General features: G+C 38.5%; 3 protein-coding genes across 5 annotated transcripts; all 3 read right to left on the bottom strand.

Moving 5' to 3' along the window:
- Nucleotides 1–11: 11 nt before the first annotated feature.
- Nucleotides 12–4,611, bottom strand: pvalb9 (parvalbumin 9). Of its 3 annotated transcripts, none has more exons than XM_034119783.1 (5): nt 4,193–4,611; nt 2,709–2,797; nt 1,979–2,111; nt 1,119–1,276; nt 12–297 (listed from the first exon to the last, which is right to left on the bottom strand). In XM_034119783.1, the coding sequence occupies exons 2-5, from the start codon at nt 2,767–2,769 to the stop codon at nt 272–274; spliced, it is 378 nt and encodes a 125-aa protein (XP_033975674.1). In that variant the 5' UTR covers nt 2,770–2,797; nt 4,193–4,611; the 3' UTR covers nt 12–271. The 3 variants fall into 3 exon arrangements, with proteins under 3 accessions (XP_033975674.1, XP_033975673.1, XP_033975675.1); XM_034119782.1 differs by having other exon boundaries at nt 2,709–2,776; nt 4,193–4,609; XM_034119784.1 differs by having other exon boundaries at nt 1,167–1,276; nt 2,709–2,776; nt 4,193–4,597.
- Nucleotides 4,612–7,777: 3,166 nt separating this feature from the next.
- On the bottom strand, nt 7,778–10,701 carry pvalb3 (parvalbumin 3). Its single transcript, XM_034119785.1, has 5 exons — nt 10,548–10,701; nt 10,027–10,099; nt 9,091–9,223; nt 8,254–8,363; nt 7,778–8,141 (listed from the first exon to the last, which is right to left on the bottom strand). Exons 2-5 carry the CDS (start codon nt 10,085–10,087, stop codon nt 8,116–8,118), a joined length of 330 nt encoding a protein of 109 aa, XP_033975676.1. The 5' UTR covers nt 10,088–10,099; nt 10,548–10,701; the 3' UTR covers nt 7,778–8,115.
- Nucleotides 10,702–14,203: 3,502 nt separating this feature from the next.
- LOC117473399 (parvalbumin, thymic-like) lies at nt 14,204–15,948 on the bottom strand. The gene is made up of 4 exons (XM_034118967.1): nt 15,768–15,948; nt 15,473–15,605; nt 15,225–15,334; nt 14,204–14,463 (listed from the first exon to the last, which is right to left on the bottom strand). The coding sequence occupies exons 1-4, from the start codon at nt 15,826–15,828 to the stop codon at nt 14,435–14,437; spliced, it is 333 nt and encodes a 110-aa protein (XP_033974858.1). The 5' UTR covers nt 15,829–15,948; the 3' UTR covers nt 14,204–14,434.
- Between the last annotated feature and the right edge of the window lie 724 nt (nt 15,949–16,672).

Here is a 16,672-nt window from a genome sequence, read left to right as displayed (position 1 = left end):
TGAACACAAAGAAGTGATCTGTGTTTCCACACGTTTATTCATCTCATTCATTGACAGAGGTGGGGTGTGCACAGTGTTTTCCAAGTGGAAAAAGACACATTGACAGTCTGTTGTCTTTAACTGGACACAGTGTCTGGAAAAACAATTAGGCCACACATAATTTAGTAGAAAACAAAATAAATCACTGGGAGTGGAAGCTGGGATCTTTAGACTCCAGAGGTGAGGAGAGGGCTGCAGACCTGAAGGCTTGAGCTGTTTTCATGGGAAAAACTCAGGACTGCACCATGGTCTGGAACTCTACAGGAAGAAAGGCATGATAATCACTGAATGCAATGGTCCACATTTTTGGATTGTCCAAATCCTTTATCCTATTATGTAAGACAGCTAAACTCAGATTTTGTTGGTAACTGTAGGATTGGAAAAAACATTTTAAGTACTCACTGTTGGTAACAAATGTTAAAGAAACAAATAAGAGTTTAATCTCTGAGCTCCAAAGTAAAAATGCTTCAGTACAAACAACAGTATGTCTATAAACCTATAGTTTAAAAGTCTAACGCATCTTATAATGAAGATTTAATCAGAACGCAAACACTAGCTGCTATTACGGATGTGCACGTACTTAAACTGATCATGATAAGCAATGCTAATGCAGACAAGTTATGCCTGTTATTCTTGGTCAGTCTTACTGTTAGCAAACAGTACACAGTGTTAACATTCAATCCAAAGAATTGTTCGCATCAGGATTGATTCAAGATGTCCAAAGTCTCATTGTATTTTATCTAACAAAAGACTAAACTTACATGCATGTTTTCTGTTCCCCCAAAACACACAGTTTTCCTACATTTGAACCCAGGTGCCGCAGTAAAGTGATGCCTTAAATGCTGTCTTTAGTTTTTAAACACATGCAAATTCTCACCCAATTTTATTACAAGAGTTAAAAGTATCAAATTAATGCAATGTTTTCTAGCATGTTTCGTCAATGTGAACAAAGTAAATCATAACATTTAGACAGATGTATATCTCATAATGTCCAGGTAACAAGTGCTCTAAGCTGCATTCAAAAAAGCTGTCTCTGTTTGACTTAAACAAAAAATTCCAACTAATGAGATCATTCCTGCCTGCATCATGAGTTTGTCTGAATGCAATCTGAGAAATCAGACACCGACCCTCTGCTCCAATTCTGCCGTCACTGTCATCATCAGCTGCTGAGATGAAGGTCTTGGTTTCTGCCTCGCTCAGTGTCCGCGCCCCGGGGACAAACCGCTGCAGGAAGAACCTTCACACACACACACACACACACACACACACACACACACACACACACACACACACACACACACACACACACACACACACACACACACACACACACACACACACACACACACACACACACACACACACACACACAAAATGTTGAAAGAAAGTATTAGTAGTCAATAGACTTTTTCTGGTGTGCCTCTTGTTGGATAAAAGATGGTTTGAAATTACTTTTCTTTTATCTAATTGAAGAAAAACAATTTGTGCTATTTTATCAGCATAGTCATTTTAGCAAACGTTAAATCATTACCCATATCCCATATTTTCCTCATATCATGCCACCTTATTCCTAATTGCACGGCTTGTGTCGTCCTTTAAGGTTGAATAACATAGGCAATAACATGCTTTGCTCATTGTGGACAGCTTAATGGTGCCATCCCAATCATACCACTGTGTGACGTCATGTACTAAATCCTTCTTTCTGTCAGACACACACACACATTTCCTGAGGAAGTAGGGTCTAGGTCAGAAACTCAGTGTAAATTATTTTACCGGTAAATGATGTTAGTTGAAGAAACCTTTTGGATAGAGGAAGATATATGATTCTTTCCAGTGCATTTTTGTGAATCAAGGCACCAATACATTACATAATCAGAAGGTAATCAATGGTTAGTGTATTACATCATCATCATACATCCCAAATCTATGTTTCACACACTTGAGCTCAGACTCCTCGATGAAGCCGCTGTTGTCCTCGTCGAGGATCTGGAAGACATCTTTGACTTCCTGGGGCGTCTTTGAGGACAGGCCACACAGCTTAAAGAACTTTTTGTAGCAGAATGAATCCGGAGCTGCAAAACACAAAGTCACACACAACCATAGACTTAAAAGAAAAATAGCTGACTAATGAGGTTCAGCAGGGTGGAAGCTGATATGGAGATTAAACACATGGCTGCAGTCCAGGTGGGAGATTTTCTACCTGTGTTTTTATCTTTTAAATCCAGGAGACAGGAGATTGAAAACCCTTGGAAATGCAGTCCAAGCTTTCTATGGCTTTAGTGGAGAAGATAATGTACAATATGAGAACAATACAGCCAAGATAATAATATCGGAGAGTGTTTCAGATCTCACTCTTGACTCCGATTAGAAGTAGGTTGATTAATCATTTGTGGTTGGGAATTATTGTGCATTTTATTATAATTAAGTTTGGCTTTAGTAAGTTAAAGATAACGCTATTATCTTAATTCTGAAGTTGTGGATTCAGCATAATTTGCTTGCGCATGGCACGTCTATGAATAATAAGTGGTTTAAAAAATGGGTAGGGCCGGCATTGTGTGTGTGTGTGTGTGTGTGTGTGTGTGTGTGTGTGTGTGTGTGTGTGTGTGTGTTGTGTGTGTGTGTGTGCGTGTGTGTGTGTGTGTGTGTGTGAGAGAGAGAGGAGATGCTACCTTGACAGTCCTTGACAGCGTTTTCAATGGCCTCAGCTGAAAGAATGGAGGTGAGCGACATGTTGGTCCTGAAGGGTCAAAGAAAAGCTCTGTAAATTATTCACACACACACACACACACACACACACACACACACGCACACACACACACACACTGCAGTCATGGTGGTTTTGCCAAAAATGCTGAAGTTTCCAGGAAAAGGAGAACGGAATAAAGTAAAAATACAGCTCACATGTTTAAAGAATATACTCTTTGCTACCAGTGTGTTCTCCTTTTTATAAAGTCATAATAATTACGTTATGTGCTATGTGTGATTCATTAGGCTTCCTGGTTGGATTTCCCCTGGCGCCTCATAATTACTGATGTTATTTGCTGCGCTTAATTGGATTTTGCAAGGCTGTGCAGGATAATTGGCACTTGGGGACTGTATGAAAATGATTTGGGTGGGAAGGTGGGGTGAGCTTATATTCTATTATATGCAAAACCCTTGACAGTGTCATTATCATTTGGTCCCTTCTCATAAAATATGTTTGCCCTAGTACAATATTTACAAATGAATACATATAGAATCAGAGAGTGTTGAAACATCCTCTCCTGCTCTTCAAACAATTATAGACATGCTCTTTCTTGAACAAAAAGTAAAACTGTACAACATTCATCTGCTACTTAGTAATTATTTATCTATTTCTCTAATATATCATTCCAATAACTTGCATATAGACTCTTATTGCACTATTTCACTTTTTTAAACTATTTTTCTTTTTGTATTTACTATTTACTTGCACTATATTTGTCTGTGTATCTGTTATTGTGTTGCACTATTAGAGAAGCCTGTGACCTAAGATTTTCATCGGCATAACTACACTGTAGCTATGTTCGTATGACAAAATAAAGAACCTTGAACCTTGACATTTCATGCAACCATACTGCAAACTCTGTAATCATTTGAGTACAGTCACTCAAATACTTAAGAGTTCAAAGATATGGTGGCTAAAAAAAGTAATAAAAAAGTGTTCAAAACGAGGGAAATGATCAAAATAATGAGTTATTATCTGAAATAATGACGCAGTATCGCAAAACAATAAGTAACTTTTCACGAAATAACATATATTATTTGAGATATTAAGCTGTTAGAAAGTTTCTCATTATATTAATAATATGCTTTTTTCCCATCACATTAGCTTAAATTGAGGAAGTATAGTCTGTTTATCATTTTACAGGAATGTCTTATAGAAATAAAGGATTAGTGAGCTGAGAACAAATCCTAATATTGACCAAAAAGCATTAAAAACACTTTTTTATCAATTCAATAATCCATCCCTTTGTCCGTTCAGTAGATAGCTTGGGTAATTTAGTTGCAACCATTCAGTTTTTTAGCTTACAAAGAAGTTCAGACATTCATAAGCATGCATAGAACCTGCAAAAATAACAAATAAAGGAATGAAAGTCAATGCCTCCTCAGCAGGTAGCACACCTGGACTCACCGCTGTGTGCAGAGCGTTGCTAAGCGTCCAGACAGAGCAGCAGCAGCAGCAGCAGCAGCAGATGGAGAGATAAGGCTTTGTGGTGCCGCTGACAGCTGCCTCTCTCTTATATACTCAGGGGTGGATGCACTGAAGGATGCTTGAGTTTCCAACCTGTGTGCGTATCAAATGTTCCCCCAACCGGCGCCTCCTTCTCGAGTTCCTCACCTGCCCAATTAACCTTCACTGCCTCTCCGCTGCACACTGCTCTCTGTGTCCCTCTCTGATGTCATAAAACTCTGCTTTCTGCCTGCAGGTGCATGTGTGGAAGATTAACCACATCTCAAATTTAATCAGACCTCCTTTCTCTCTTTGGTTTTATTCTGAATAATCTCCTAAATTCAGATGCCCAGAGCAGCGGGTCATAAATCTTCTTAGGGCTCACCAGAGAGATGTTATCCCCCTCGTACATTTTGTTGTCTGATATCACCAGCTTTGTCGGGGATAGATAAAGGACTCCAAACCTCACTGTTTTTGGGAACGTATTGTTACATTTGACCTGAAAACCTGTTCAAACCTGTTCAAACACAAACAATGTGGGATCCTATTCCAGAGGAAGACGAAAAACAGGAAATCATTGCAGAACCGTCTAAAAGAACTTCCTGATAAATCTACTTCATATTAGTGACAATACAGGTTAATACAACAAATGTTTCACTTACAGATGTGTGTTCAGGTTTAAAGTACATGATTTGTTCTTATGAGAATACAGTTTAGAAGAGAAAATAAAAAAAATATTTAGAGAAATAAACTTAAAAAAATACAAAATAATAAAATAATAGTACAAAATAATTGTAATAATAATAATACAAATAAAGAAATAATAATAGTATTTTTAATTTTTATCATTGTTATTATTAATGTTTCTGTTTTCCCCGATTACAAAAATGTCAAAGAAGTATTGCATTTAAAAAAAAAATGCAATTATAAGCTCAAATCATTCTTAATTCACTTATGAGTGTTAGATACTTGATACATTTACTGTATTATGACTTCTTCTTCATCTACACACACATGCACACACACCTGACCTACTGTACGTTGAGGGGTTGTGTGTGGAAGTTTTTTTATTGTTGATGTTTTCAAGGTTTGCATCTGATCTCCATGAGAACTGTCCACTCTGAGTTTGTTGTCTGCATAGAGGAAGCATTCAAACAATCAGCACAACAGCACTAATGTCATTATCACAGAGGGGAGGCCTTTTTGTAACGAGAACCAGGGGAATACATCTCATTATTCTCAAAAGTAGTACCATGCACTGAAGCTGAGTGACGGCACTTTTATTTGTCCAAAGCCCCTTGATGTACTAGAAATTGAACTACTGGACTCAAGTGGAGCTCAGAAAACACATTCAAAGCTGGCAATGTAAAACCCTTAAAACAACTGAGAGCCTTCCTTGTGACTTGTTGACGGATCAGAGGCGCCATCGTGTGGCTGCTGCACTTCAATGCAGAGACATCCTCACTTAGGACATCCCAAGAAGAATTAAATAAAACAATCACCCCACATTGAAAGAGAGGAGAGCTGGATTAATTAGGGCAGCAGTCAGATGGGTAACTCAAACTCCTCACGTGACGTAATAGCTCCCAGATACAGAAATATTGTCGTTATGTAGGGCCTGTGGGTTAATATGCTATGATTTGACTGGTCTGGCCCACTTGAGATCAAAGTGGGCAGTATGTGGCCCCTTAACTGAAATGAGTTTGCCACCCCTGAGGCCTGTACTACGAAGCTGGATTTTCGCTTAGCCGGCTAAATTCAGGGAAATCTCGGGCTTTCCGGTCCTACGACGCTGGTTCTCTTTTTAGCAGGCTAGATTTCCATGGTAATTTATGCTGAGCGGCAAACCTGCTCCGGAGCAGGTTAGGTGGCAGGCTAAGAGATCAACTCAGTGAAAGCACTGCCTGCTGACCAATCAGAGCTCCGTGTGCGGAGTTTAAAGCGATCAATTCATATTACAGGATAGAGGAAATACAGAAAAACTGCCGTTGCAGGAAAGACTGCCGGCCAAAATCAACTGACTGTGTGAACGTGAAAATTAATAGAATATCCCCTCCCATCTTCAGAGCAATCTGACTATTATAATATTAGCGTTAAGAAAGCTTACTTAAATATCTGCCACGACATAAGTAACCGGATCAGAGTAACATTAAGTACAGTCCGCGGCACTGTGAGTGCAGACGTCGATGTGTCCCATTATCATTCATATCATATCACATCATAATGTATCATATATTTCCTTATCTGAGTCAGCTGAGCCGTATCTGGCCGTGCAACACTCACAGTGTCACATACTGTATGCAGAAGTATTATTTTAAGCAACACATTAAGTTGACGAAACACTCGAGTCAAATTCTCCTAATTAAAGTCAGATCCACTCGTGTCTTGGACGGGTCAGTGATTTCATAAACCTGTTAATGTACGCATTCAAACACTTTTTCTTTTACCAGCTGTATTCACCTTGCAGGTGCAGCTATGTGGCTTTTATCCTGGATAAAGTGTTTAAGTCATGGATGTTTAAAGTTTAACTTCTTCATATTTGTGTTTGAGATTGGTCGAATGCTCCAAATACCACCCCTTTCATGTGAACGCGCACCTAACTAGATAGGACACGGCTGGCTTGAGCGATCCACTTGATAACCAGCGTCGTAGTACAGTTTAGCGCCAGCGCGTATGTTTTGGCTTAGGCCAACCGGCTAACTCCAACATATCCAGGTTAGGTTGAACCAGCTTCGTAGTACAGGCCTCTGGTCTAGATTAAAAGAGGTGATATCTGTGTTTTTTATTTACTATCACCACAGCTGGTGACAAAGACCTTCTTCATGTTGATAGTGTGAGACTTTGTGACTTTTATAAAGAAGTAGCATCACTTTCTTACTCTCGCCCAATCAATTTGCTGCTACTATCCATACCTGGTGTTACAGTAGTAAACAGTGGCAATTGTGTAAGCTAATGTTAGCATGTTTAAAGGGGAACAGCACCTCCAATTAAGAATTTCAATTAACAATTGTGGACATTCTCTCGGAGGAATAAGTGTCATAGTTTTAAGTCTGGTGCTTCTCAATGACTGATTTTAGGAACAACCATATGCTTTGTTTGCTTTTCCTTTACTCAAATATGCTCAAAGAGGAAATATTATTCGCATTTTCAGGTTCATATCAGTATTTAGAGTCTCTACTGTGACATGTCTCCATGCTTTAATGTTCAAAAAGGTCTTTATTGTTCTCATACTGCCTGTGCTGCAGCACCTCTTTTCACCCTCTGTCTGAAACCAGAGCCCAGTCTGCTCTGATTGGTTAGCTGGCCGGCTCTTTTGTGATTGGTTAGTATTAGGCCCATTAGACTTTGCTTTCTGCTGTTGCATTAGATTAGCATTTTAGCTAATTGTTTAGTGTTCGGCTTTGCTGTCGCTTGTAGCCAAAGTGGTTTCCATTTGCTTTGTGGTGTTTTCTTGGAAAAAGCTTTTGAGATTTCCTTAGAAGGAACTGTTTAAGATCTCTTGCTGAGATCTCTTGCTGAACCATATTGAAGACCAGTCAGACGTTATTGAAAAAGAACCTTTATTATGATCTCATCATTCGTCCGTTTTCCATAAAAGTGCATCATCGCTGATTTCACAATAAGCAAAACTCACATAGTAAAATGAGGACAGAAGTGAGAGAGAGAGAGAAAGACACAAGTCAACCAAGCTATACACTTTGAAAGGTACATTCATCGTGGACAGAGAGAGAGAGAGGAGGCTTGTTTTTTCGGTCAGGGGGGTGAGAGGTCAATTGTATAAAACTGGTGTAGTGAGTGGGAGAGAGAGAGTGAAATGGAAAAGAGAGGACTATGTCTTGTCTCAAATTAAGAGAAGGGATGTAGGATGTTGTCTGATTCTCCATTTAAGCCTTGACCATGGTGGCGAACTCTGCAGGAAGACAAAGAAAGAAAAAGGTTATTTCAAGATCTTTTTAGATATATTTAAAGCTTCTTAATTTGGTTTTATTTCCAGATAAGATTCCCATTTTTTTTCTTCTCACCATCGATTCCGATCATGCCATCACCATCGATGTCACCGGCCTTCAGGAAAGCCTTGGTCTCAGCAACAGTCAGAGCTCTGGCACCGGCAGCGAAGTTCTGCAGGAACAGCCTGGAGAGGAAGAGAGACACTCAGTAAATAATGCATACAGATATAGATGGAAAAGATATTTAAATATTTATTCTGCATGATCATGATTGGTTTTGAGAGTTTGTAGATGTGAGAAAATCTCATTCAATTATTCTCATTGTATTTCTTTCAGGATAAGTTAAGTAAGTTAACTATGAAGTAGAGTTGAGATAGTAGTAAGTTAAGTATGAAGTAGAGTTGAGATAGTAGTAAGTTAAGTATGAAGTAGAGTTGAGATAGTAGTGAGTTAAGTATGAAGTAGAGTTGAGATAGTAGTAAGTTAACTATGAAGTAGAGTTGAGATAGTAGTAAGTTAACTACAAAGTAGAGTTGAGATAGTAGTAAGTTAACTATAAAGTAGAGTTGAGATAGTAGTAAGTTAAGTATGAAGTAGAGTTGAGATAGTAGTAAGTTAACTATGAAGTAGAGTTGAGATAGTAGTAAGTTAACTATAAAGTAGAGTTGAGATAGTAGTAAGTTAAGTATGAAGTAGAGTTGAGATAGTAGTAAGTTAACTATGAAGTAGAGTTGAGATAGTAGTAAGTTAAGTATGACGTAGAGTTGAGATAGTAGTAAGTTAAGTATGAAGTAGAGTTGAGATAGTAGTAAGTTAAGTATGAAGTAGAGTTGAGATAGTAGTAAGTTAACTACAAGGTAGAGTTGAGATAGTTTAGAGTTTCTTAAGTGAGGGTCTAAGAGGTGTTCTTACTTCAGCTCCTCCTCCTCAATGAAGCCACTCTGGTCCTGGTCAATGACCAAGAAAGCTTTCTTGATGTCATCAGCGCTCTTGGCGGACAGGCCGACCTTAGCGAAGAATTCCTTGTGTTTGAAAGACTCAGCAGCTGTGAGGAGAAGATATGAGATCAGATGTTTTAGGAATTTCACACAGAAACTGAAGTGTGTTTTGTCCTGGTATCGTTTACAAGGTCTGGTGGTTTGTTTCTTCCCAAACCTCTGCTCTGACTGTCATTCAGCGTTTAAGAGGTTTTTCTGTACTGATACATGTTCAAATAAATGGTTTTATATGTTAAGAATTAATTGGGTAAAGTAATTCAATATTTTACTCAAGTACTTACCGCTATTTATGAGTGTTAAAAATCCTATATCTCAATGAAATGTCCTGCATTCGACTCTTACTTAAGTCAGGCACAACAATATTAGCATCAAAAAGCCCATTTCAGAGTAATATACAATATATAAAATTGGATTGTATACATTATATTAGATTGAATTGTGTATATTATTGCATGTTGCATCTGTAAAAGTCATTTCGCTGAGCATCTTAAGCTGTTATAATTCAGAAGGTGATTTATATGTTGTATCTATGATCGAAATCTGAGAGTAACTCAAGTCATCAAAAAGTGTAAAGGAGTAAAAAAATGCAGTTAATGTAGTAAAGTAGAAGTAGTAAGTGCTTCAGTAAAGTTGAAGCACTTTAAAAATGTACTTAGTTACATTTCAAAGCTGCAAAAATTGCTTTTAAAGTCCCATTTGCTGTAATCTGGTAGTGTGATTCTGTGTTAGAAATGGTATTCTGCTGCAGGAAAGTCCGCATTAAATGAGTAAGAATACTGAAATATGACGAGTTGCATGTTTTTGTGCATCTGTCCTGAACAATGCTCTGTGTCATTTTCATGTGGTTTACCTGTGCATGCTGCGAGGGCTGCAGTGATGTCAGCCTCCTTCAGGGTTCCTGCAAGTGCCATTTTTGTTTTTTACTGAGGGAGGAGAGCAGAGGACAAGTCATCAGTTGAGCTGCAGCGAATCAGACAGGGTTAAGCACTTTGAATCTTAGCATGTTAAGCCCCCTCACTTCTACATTACAGCGGTCAAAGTTAAAAAGTTACATGTAAACTTATTTAATGGCATGCAGTATATCTTTTCTTTGTTGCTTTCTGTGAGTATTCCTCTCTGGCAGCCCCAAAATGATCAGAAAAAGGTAGTCCAATTTTCTCAAAATCAAAGCCCTCCAAGGCAAAATATCCTTTGGCTGCAATAGATTTTTGTTTCTCCATTTGGTTCCTCAGTTAGTCCAAACTCTGAGCTTCTGATTCTGGCCCTTTCCTCGATTTTTAAATCCCATTGCTTGGAGTTGACGCCCCTGAAGCTCTCTTTGCTTTCAGGCAGTAGATTTTTAAAGGTTTGCAGCTCCTCTTTGAAACTCACCTTGGGGTTTATCTAGAGACTAGACTGGATTCGTTCAGTTGAATGAGATCACTGCAGTGAACCCTTCAGCCTCTCCTGCGAGCTTATATACCTTCACGCACCCGAAATATGATGCATAGGCTATGTAATTGACACTGTGTGCAAAGCAGTCAAAGCAGTCGGTCGAAAAAATGTGTCCAGTAGACAGAGCTGATCTATTTATATGCACATAAATGAAGATGCTTAAATGGTAGGCTAAGTGTATGCCTATGCAAAAGTGCTTGATATTGCATAGGGCTAAGAATATACGCTGCTGATTTGGGTGAAACGTACTCTGTGGCCATGTAGTTTTGATCCGTTTAACTGTGCAGAAGGCATCAGATATGTTTAAAAATGACACTATTTTCACTTTTTTATCAGTATTTTAAGACACTTCTCATTATTATTCAAAAGGCTTTTTATGAAACTCCAATGTGACTTTTACATTTACAAATTAAATGGTGTGTATGGCCCTTTAAATGGCAGTTTACTTCGCCATTTCAGCCAAAAAAGGCTTCTTAGTGGTTCCTTGATAAATAAAATGTAGTTATTTCTGATTATTTAGCGAATAAAAAATCACAAGTCATCCCATCATAATACCCTGGACAGTTTTGGTGAAAATGAGCCTGTGCGTAATTGGCATGCGTAAAATGTCTGCAATGGCTTCCCTGGCATGCCAGTGCCAGAACTGTCTGGTTGTTGTGATTCCTTGTCGCAGGCAAAGGTATATGTGGTGACATAGGGGGAAAAAAATGATATTTGTTTTTATTTGTTTTGGGTTTTTACGTTTTTTATGCAGATCCAAAGACTCTCTTTGCTCTGACGCGTTTGGCTGAACGTAATATATATGAAGCTGCAGGAAGTTACCGTGCACAGTTGAGCGTTTTAGTCACAATAAGGAGACTTTTGCAAAGTCTAATGAATGTTTTACTAGTGTAAACTCGGTATTTGCCAGAGGGTGTAAATGGAGACTCCAACAGGGGAGGGGCTGTGATTGGATAGCAGGTCATTGAATTTATTCGCACATATAATCATAATCTGCTCACATGCGGCTGAGCAGCAACAGCCAAGTTTTATTTTAGGAGCTCTTACAGCCATTCAGTCCATTTCTCATTATGGTGATGAAACTATTTGTGATGCTATTTTGGGAAACATCAAAAACTGATATCGTGGGCATCATCATCATCATCTCATCGCGTCAGTGTTAATACCACAGGGCGGTTGCATAATCACCACACAATTAAAATTGTGTGGTGATTATGCAAGTGTGCAGAGGGTCTTTCCATGCCCATATTTGATCTCATGACGGGTGCAGGCTGTTGTTTGTCTATTAAACATGAGGTGGCAGTGTTGAGATGTGACCACTTATAGAGATGATATTAAAATATGAGCAGATTTGAGTTTTTTTGTATCAAACCTGTACTATAAACGTTTAAACCAGGGGTGTCCAAACTACGGCCCGGGGGCCAAATGCGGCCCGCGGACCATTTTGAATCGGCCCTCAGCAAATTCTGAAAGTATAATGACTATGGCCCACAAATTAAACTTGTGCTTGTTGTACTTCTTAAATATATATGTAAACATTACACTGTATTCATGTGTTAATAAGCCCACTTTTAAAATAAATCCAGTCAATTAAAGTTGGAAACATTTCATAACAAATCTAACTTGATAAGAAAAACCCCAATAACTTATTTGTATAACAAGCGTAAAATATACCCTTCATATTTCCCCTAATAATAAGCGATCTGAGGCTCCTGTTTTAAGGAATGAGTTGCCAACATAATAAATGAAACCCTATGGAAAGCTGTGATGAAGGTTGTTTTGTTTCTTAAAGCATTTTCAAGTAACAAGCATAATTTACCTACATTAGATTGAGTTTGCTGACTTAAAACTTAACTTATGAGGCAAAATACCTCTAGAGAGTGGCCCAGCCCTTCGTATATTTTTCTGTATGTGGCCCTCGGTGAAAAAAGTTTGGACACCCCTGGTTTAAACTGATCTCTTTGAATGTGTATCCAACCTCCACTTCCTTCACACCAGTGGCTTCTGATGTGGGATTTCTCAGAAGCTTCTTACTGAAATACAGTTTTTATTTCAAATGTTCTTTAGGTTCAGCAGGGAAACTCTGAGGCCTTTAAAATCTGCTGTGGTCAAGTGAGGTCTCTCACCTCAACCGACTCTGCCACAGATACTGGAACTATTCCTGCCCTTCTTCAATATCAGGTTTAAATTACACATATCTCACAGCGGGGAAGAAACCCATCAAGCAGGGCAATGAAGCAGGTCTGTAATTTGAGACAGAGACTGTGAGAATGTACATTTGTGAGAAAAATATAAAGAAAAATAGAAATTGTGGAATATTTAGAACTCTTAATCTTACTCTCCCTTACACCGAGCATCTAGGAGTGCAGACGTTCATTGACAGAAGTCTAGCTAAAGATTGGCACTAAAAACCAGGTCACTGCAGGTCGAAGCTCTGCCAGACGCTTCCCATCGCAGAGCGTCTTTTCCAGCTGTGCCCCCACCACCACCACCTCCACCACGAGCTGCAGCTCACACCAAATAACCTTTCTGGTCAGTGGAGGTGGAGCCATACAGCTGAACCGTCCTGAGGCCATTTCCTCCAGAGAGTAAGAATCTTCTTACGTTTTTATCTGTTTCTGTTTCTAGGCTGCATTGAACTGATTGCTATATGTTTATGAGTTCATATATATAGTTTTGTATTGTATGTAACTTGTGAACTTGATTTTAAACAGTGCTAGATAAATAAAGTTTATTATTACTGAATAGCTTTCCTGGAAATGCAAAGTATCTTCAACAAAAGCACAAATGATGTTACTCTTTATCTGTACGTACTGTACGTGCAATTTTAAGGTACATGTAGTGTTTCCATTATACAATTAACTACAAATAATCATCTGTTTTTCAGCCCTGTAGTGTTAGAGAGTGGTCAAAACAACCTCCACCTCCTTCATCTTAAAGATACTTATATGTTAATGCATCAATGTAATCAATAATATATCACTGACATGAGCTTTTCAGCATGCTGGGCTTTTTGATTTTTTTACTTTTAAGAATGATTTGTTGCTAACACTTTGCAATTTTACTTATTTTAATTGCAGGACTTCAAATGTACATGCAGCGTTTTATATTGTTGTATTACTCCTTAGGTAAATAATAATGAATTGATGAAAACATTATGAATGAATAACATAAAATAGACAGATTGTGCCTTGAGCTTATACATTTTAAATAGTTTTACGGGTCATGATGAAGTCAGCATGATGTAAAGTCCAAATTGAACTGGATTTATGGTGGAGAACAATCACTAAGTTGCCATAGTTTATCTAAAATAAGTATTTCAAAGACAATAGGTGAAATGTTGCTGAAGTGTAGACACATAAGTCGCACCAAATGACCCCATCTATGGTGTCAAATTGAAGTTGCCGGAAGGACAAACACCTCATTTGCACAGAGGGAAATCGGCTCGTGCCGTTAATTGGAGAAACCAAAGCCTGCCTGGACAGACGTGACCCTGCAGAGCTCAATATAACATCACAACAACACAACAACAACAATACACACGAGCATGTGCATCTCGCCGCGTATGAGCAGGAAGAAACACTCTGCAACGCTTCACAGAGAAAAATTATATTTATTTGTTCACATTTCTGGCAGGGAAAGACACATAGCAGAAAGGCAACATTTAATTCATTTTCATTTCTTTATCGCATTACTTTCCGTTACAACTACAACACACACAGTCCCTGGATGACTCCTTATTGTTTACTCAAGATAACAATATTAAATAAAGAGAGCGCCCTGAGATTATCACCATGACACAAATCACAGGGGTGACGTATGATTTATGAGGACTTGACCAGCGCGGAAAACTCTGGAAAGAGAAGAAAGACAGAGTTTTAGACATTTCTTTATTCTGTTCTTTCACATTCAGTATGTATTACTTCTGATATTTCATTAAACTACAAAAATGTTAAACTGAATTGACACTGATTGTTATAACTGCACTTACGTTAATTTAGTAAAAAAGTGAAACAGCAGCAATAATTTGGCTTAAAACCTTCAGTTTTGATCTTTAATTATTATGTTTTTACATTATTTGTATATGCCTTGTGATTAATAAATGGTATTTGACAATCATTTGTTGATTTTTTACATTTTATTACATTACATGTTACTTGTTAGACGCTTTTATCCAAAGCGACTTACATACTCAATACTGTGGGCAATCCCCACTGGAGCAATTTGGGGTGAAGTGTCTTGCCCAGGGACACAACGACATGCTGACTGCAGTGGGGTTTGAACCTGTGACCCCCTGATCCGAACACATACGCACAACCCACTGCGCCACACATCTTTTATTGTTTGTTTCTTTCAGCATGTGTAGCTTTCTATTTGCATTGTGTGCAGGATGCAAATACACAACATGAAAATATAGAAAGTCACCTGATCACTTCAGATTGCTCTCCTACACTTTACTCTAGTACGTAGCTAGACACATGTATTCTTCACACAATCTGACCCTGGTCTCAGTCTCCTTTCAGCATTAAAGCAATTCATTTACCATGCAAACATTGATACTAATTAAAACAAATAGGAACCTATAGATCCTCATCTGCAGTTACACCTTCCTACCTTCCAAGCCGATCTTCCCGTCTCCATCGGAGTCGCCCTGCAGGAGGAAGCCTCTGGTCTCCGCCGCCGTCAGGGGCCTCGCTCCTTTGGAGAAGTTCTGCAGGAACAGTCTGCAAAAATACACCAAATACACAAAACACTAATGAGAACAAAGTCTCCAACCACATTAAATGTCATGCTTTTGCAGGAAACTACCTATAGTTGAATTGTAATAGAACAGGATTGTATGTTCTGTGTATTAAACTCACTGTAACTCATCCTGTTCTATGAAGCCGCTTTTGTCCTGGTCCAAAATCGTGAAGATTCTCTTGATCTCTGTTGGATTTTTCTTGGATAAACCCACCGTTTTTAAGAACATATTCGGGCTAAATGAGTCCTTTGCTGAAAGAAAAATCACACATGAAACTTGATTAGATCCAGACAGTTAACAAGAAGATGTACCAAACTGAAACTACAGTAAAATACAGAAACAAAGGCCTTACATCCTTTGACGAATAGCAAGACTCACTTATTTTTCAAACAATCACTATCCACTATCCTCACCTTTACAAGCATTGATGGCCAAAGCGATATCCGAGGCTGCGAGGAAGTCGGTGACGGCCATGATGATGGAGAATCTGTTGTGGTGTGCGTTGTAGTCGGGTGCAATATGTGACTGCAGAAGCCTCGAAAGACACTATGGGTGACAGTGAATAGGCTTCACCCCCCCTTGGTGTCAAAAAGCACCAGTGTCCTTCTGTCCGCTGTCACCTGCAGCTGACCACAGCCAACAGTGTGTGTGTGTGTGTGTGTGTGTGTGTGTGTGTGTGTGTGTGTGTGTGTGTGTGTGTGTGTGTGTGTGTGTGTGTGTGTGTGTGTGTGTGTGTTTTAGAGCGGTTTTTCCTTGGGAAAAAAGGGGGGAAAGTAAAAGATGGCACTATCCCTCTAATATTGTTGATTTTTACATCATGGAAAATACATATTCAAAGATTTCATGGGGCCAAGCATTGCCTGCATTCAGTGGACAGTTACTAAGTAAAGTACAATAAAGTACTTACCTATCTACCTATCTATCTACCTATCTATCTATTTATCTATCTATCTATCTATCTGTCTATCTATCTATCTATCTATCTATCTATCTATCTATCTATCTACCTATTTATCTATCTACCTATCCATCTATCTATCTATCTATCTATCTATCTATCTACTGTACCTACCTATCTATCTATCTATCTATCTATCTATCTATCTATCTATCTATCTATCTATCTACTGTACCTACCTATCTATCTATCTATCTATCTATCTATCTATCTATCTATCTACCTATTTATCTATCTACCTACCATCTTATCTATCTATCTATCTATCTATCTATATATCTATCTATCTATCTATATACTATCTCCCTATTATCTATCTACCTATCCTAGCTAATCTATCATCAGCTAATCTATCTACTG

The sequence above is a fragment of the Trematomus bernacchii genome, unplaced genomic scaffold (assembly GCF_902827165.1).
Source record: "Trematomus bernacchii unplaced genomic scaffold, fTreBer1.1, whole genome shotgun sequence".
Classification (NCBI taxonomy): Eukaryota; Metazoa; Chordata; class Actinopteri; order Perciformes; family Nototheniidae; genus Trematomus; species Trematomus bernacchii.
This window is presented reverse-complemented; position numbering and strand designations above follow the sequence as displayed.

What these genes read in the sequence shown, in the direction of transcription:
- LOC117473399 (XM_034118967.1), bottom strand. Translation starts at nt 15,828, where the DNA reads ATGGCCGTCACCGACTTCCTCGCAGCCTCGGATATCGCTTTGGCCATC. An exon ending in GGCCATCAATGCTTGTAAAG is followed by an intron (nt 15,606 to 15,767) that starts GTGAGGATAGTG and finishes TTTTTCTTTCAG; the next exon opens with CAAAGGACTCATTTAGCCCG. An exon ending in ATAGAACAGGATGAGTTACA is followed by an intron (nt 15,335 to 15,472) that starts GTGAGTTTAATA and finishes GTATTTTTGCAG; the next exon opens with ACTGTTCCTGCAGAACTTCT.
- pvalb3 (XM_034119785.1), bottom strand. Translation starts at nt 10,087, where the DNA reads ATGGCACTTGCAGGAACCCTGAAGGAGGCTGACATCACTGCAGCCCTC. An exon ending in ATTGAGGAGGAGGAGCTGAA is followed by an intron (nt 8,364 to 9,090) that starts GTAAGAACACCT and finishes CTTCCTCTCCAG; the next exon opens with GCTGTTCCTGCAGAACTTCG. An exon ending in TGGCATGATCGGAATCGATG is followed by an intron (nt 8,142 to 8,253) that starts GTGAGAAGAAAA and finishes GTCTTCCTGCAG; the next exon opens with AGTTCGCCACCATGGTCAAG.
- pvalb9 (XM_034119783.1), bottom strand. Translation starts at nt 2,769, where the DNA reads ATGTCGCTCACCTCCATTCTTTCAGCTGAGGCCATTGAAAACGCTGTC. An exon ending in ATCGAGGAGTCTGAGCTCAA is followed by an intron (nt 1,277 to 1,978) that starts GTGTGTGAAACA and finishes GTGTGTGTGAAG; the next exon opens with GTTCTTCCTGCAGCGGTTTG. An exon ending in CAGACAAACTCATGATGCAG is followed by an intron (nt 298 to 1,118) that starts GCAGGAATGATC and finishes TTCTTCCTGTAG; the next exon opens with AGTTCCAGACCATGGTGCAG.